The sequence below is a fragment of the Loa loa genome (assembly GCF_000183805.2).
Source record: "Loa loa unplaced genomic scaffold supercont3.909, whole genome shotgun sequence".
NCBI classification, from domain to species: domain Eukaryota; kingdom Metazoa; phylum Nematoda; class Chromadorea; order Rhabditida; family Onchocercidae; genus Loa; species Loa loa.
In genome coordinates this window covers 7,532-8,006 of record NW_018109089.1, presented here as the reverse complement: position 1 = coordinate 8,006, position 475 = coordinate 7,532, and the positions used below count along the sequence as shown (strand labels likewise).

Below are 475 nucleotides of genomic sequence, written 5' to 3'. Positions count from 1 at the left end.
ACAACAACAACAACAACAACAACAACAACAACAACAACAACAACAACAGCAACAACAACAACAACAACGACAACAACAACAATATGAACCATCAAAAACCGATTTCACATTTACGGATAGCAAGCGGTATTATAAAAATTCTCATAAGGATCAACAAATAAATACCGAGGATTCATTAGCAATGCAATCGAGTACTTTATCGAATGCTCGATCACAAAGTGAAAGTCGTAGTATGATGGAACGAAGTCCGGTATTATTGATGTCAAAAAAAGCTTATTCAGTTGGTGCAGTAAATTATTCAGACCCGGGATATCTTATGGAAGCATTAGAAACATTAGCTGATGTACAACCACGTGTAGCTCGTTCAATCCCAAAACATGCTATCATTGATACAAGTAATTTTGCTGCTCGATCATTGGATAATTGTCTTTTTGATGCGACAGTATATGATGCAATGCTTCATGATTCTCTTAAG

At 35.8% G+C, this 475-nt stretch overlaps 1 protein-coding gene across 1 annotated transcript; it reads left to right on the top strand.

Annotated features, from left to right (window-relative positions):
* Positions 1–40: 40 nt before the first annotated feature.
* LOAG_14587 (hypothetical protein) lies at positions 41–475 on the top strand (the record flags this gene model as incomplete). The annotated part of the gene is made up of 1 exon (XM_003150082.2): positions 41–475. A coding segment is annotated over one exon (435 nt), but the record flags the coding sequence as incomplete, so codon positions are not given.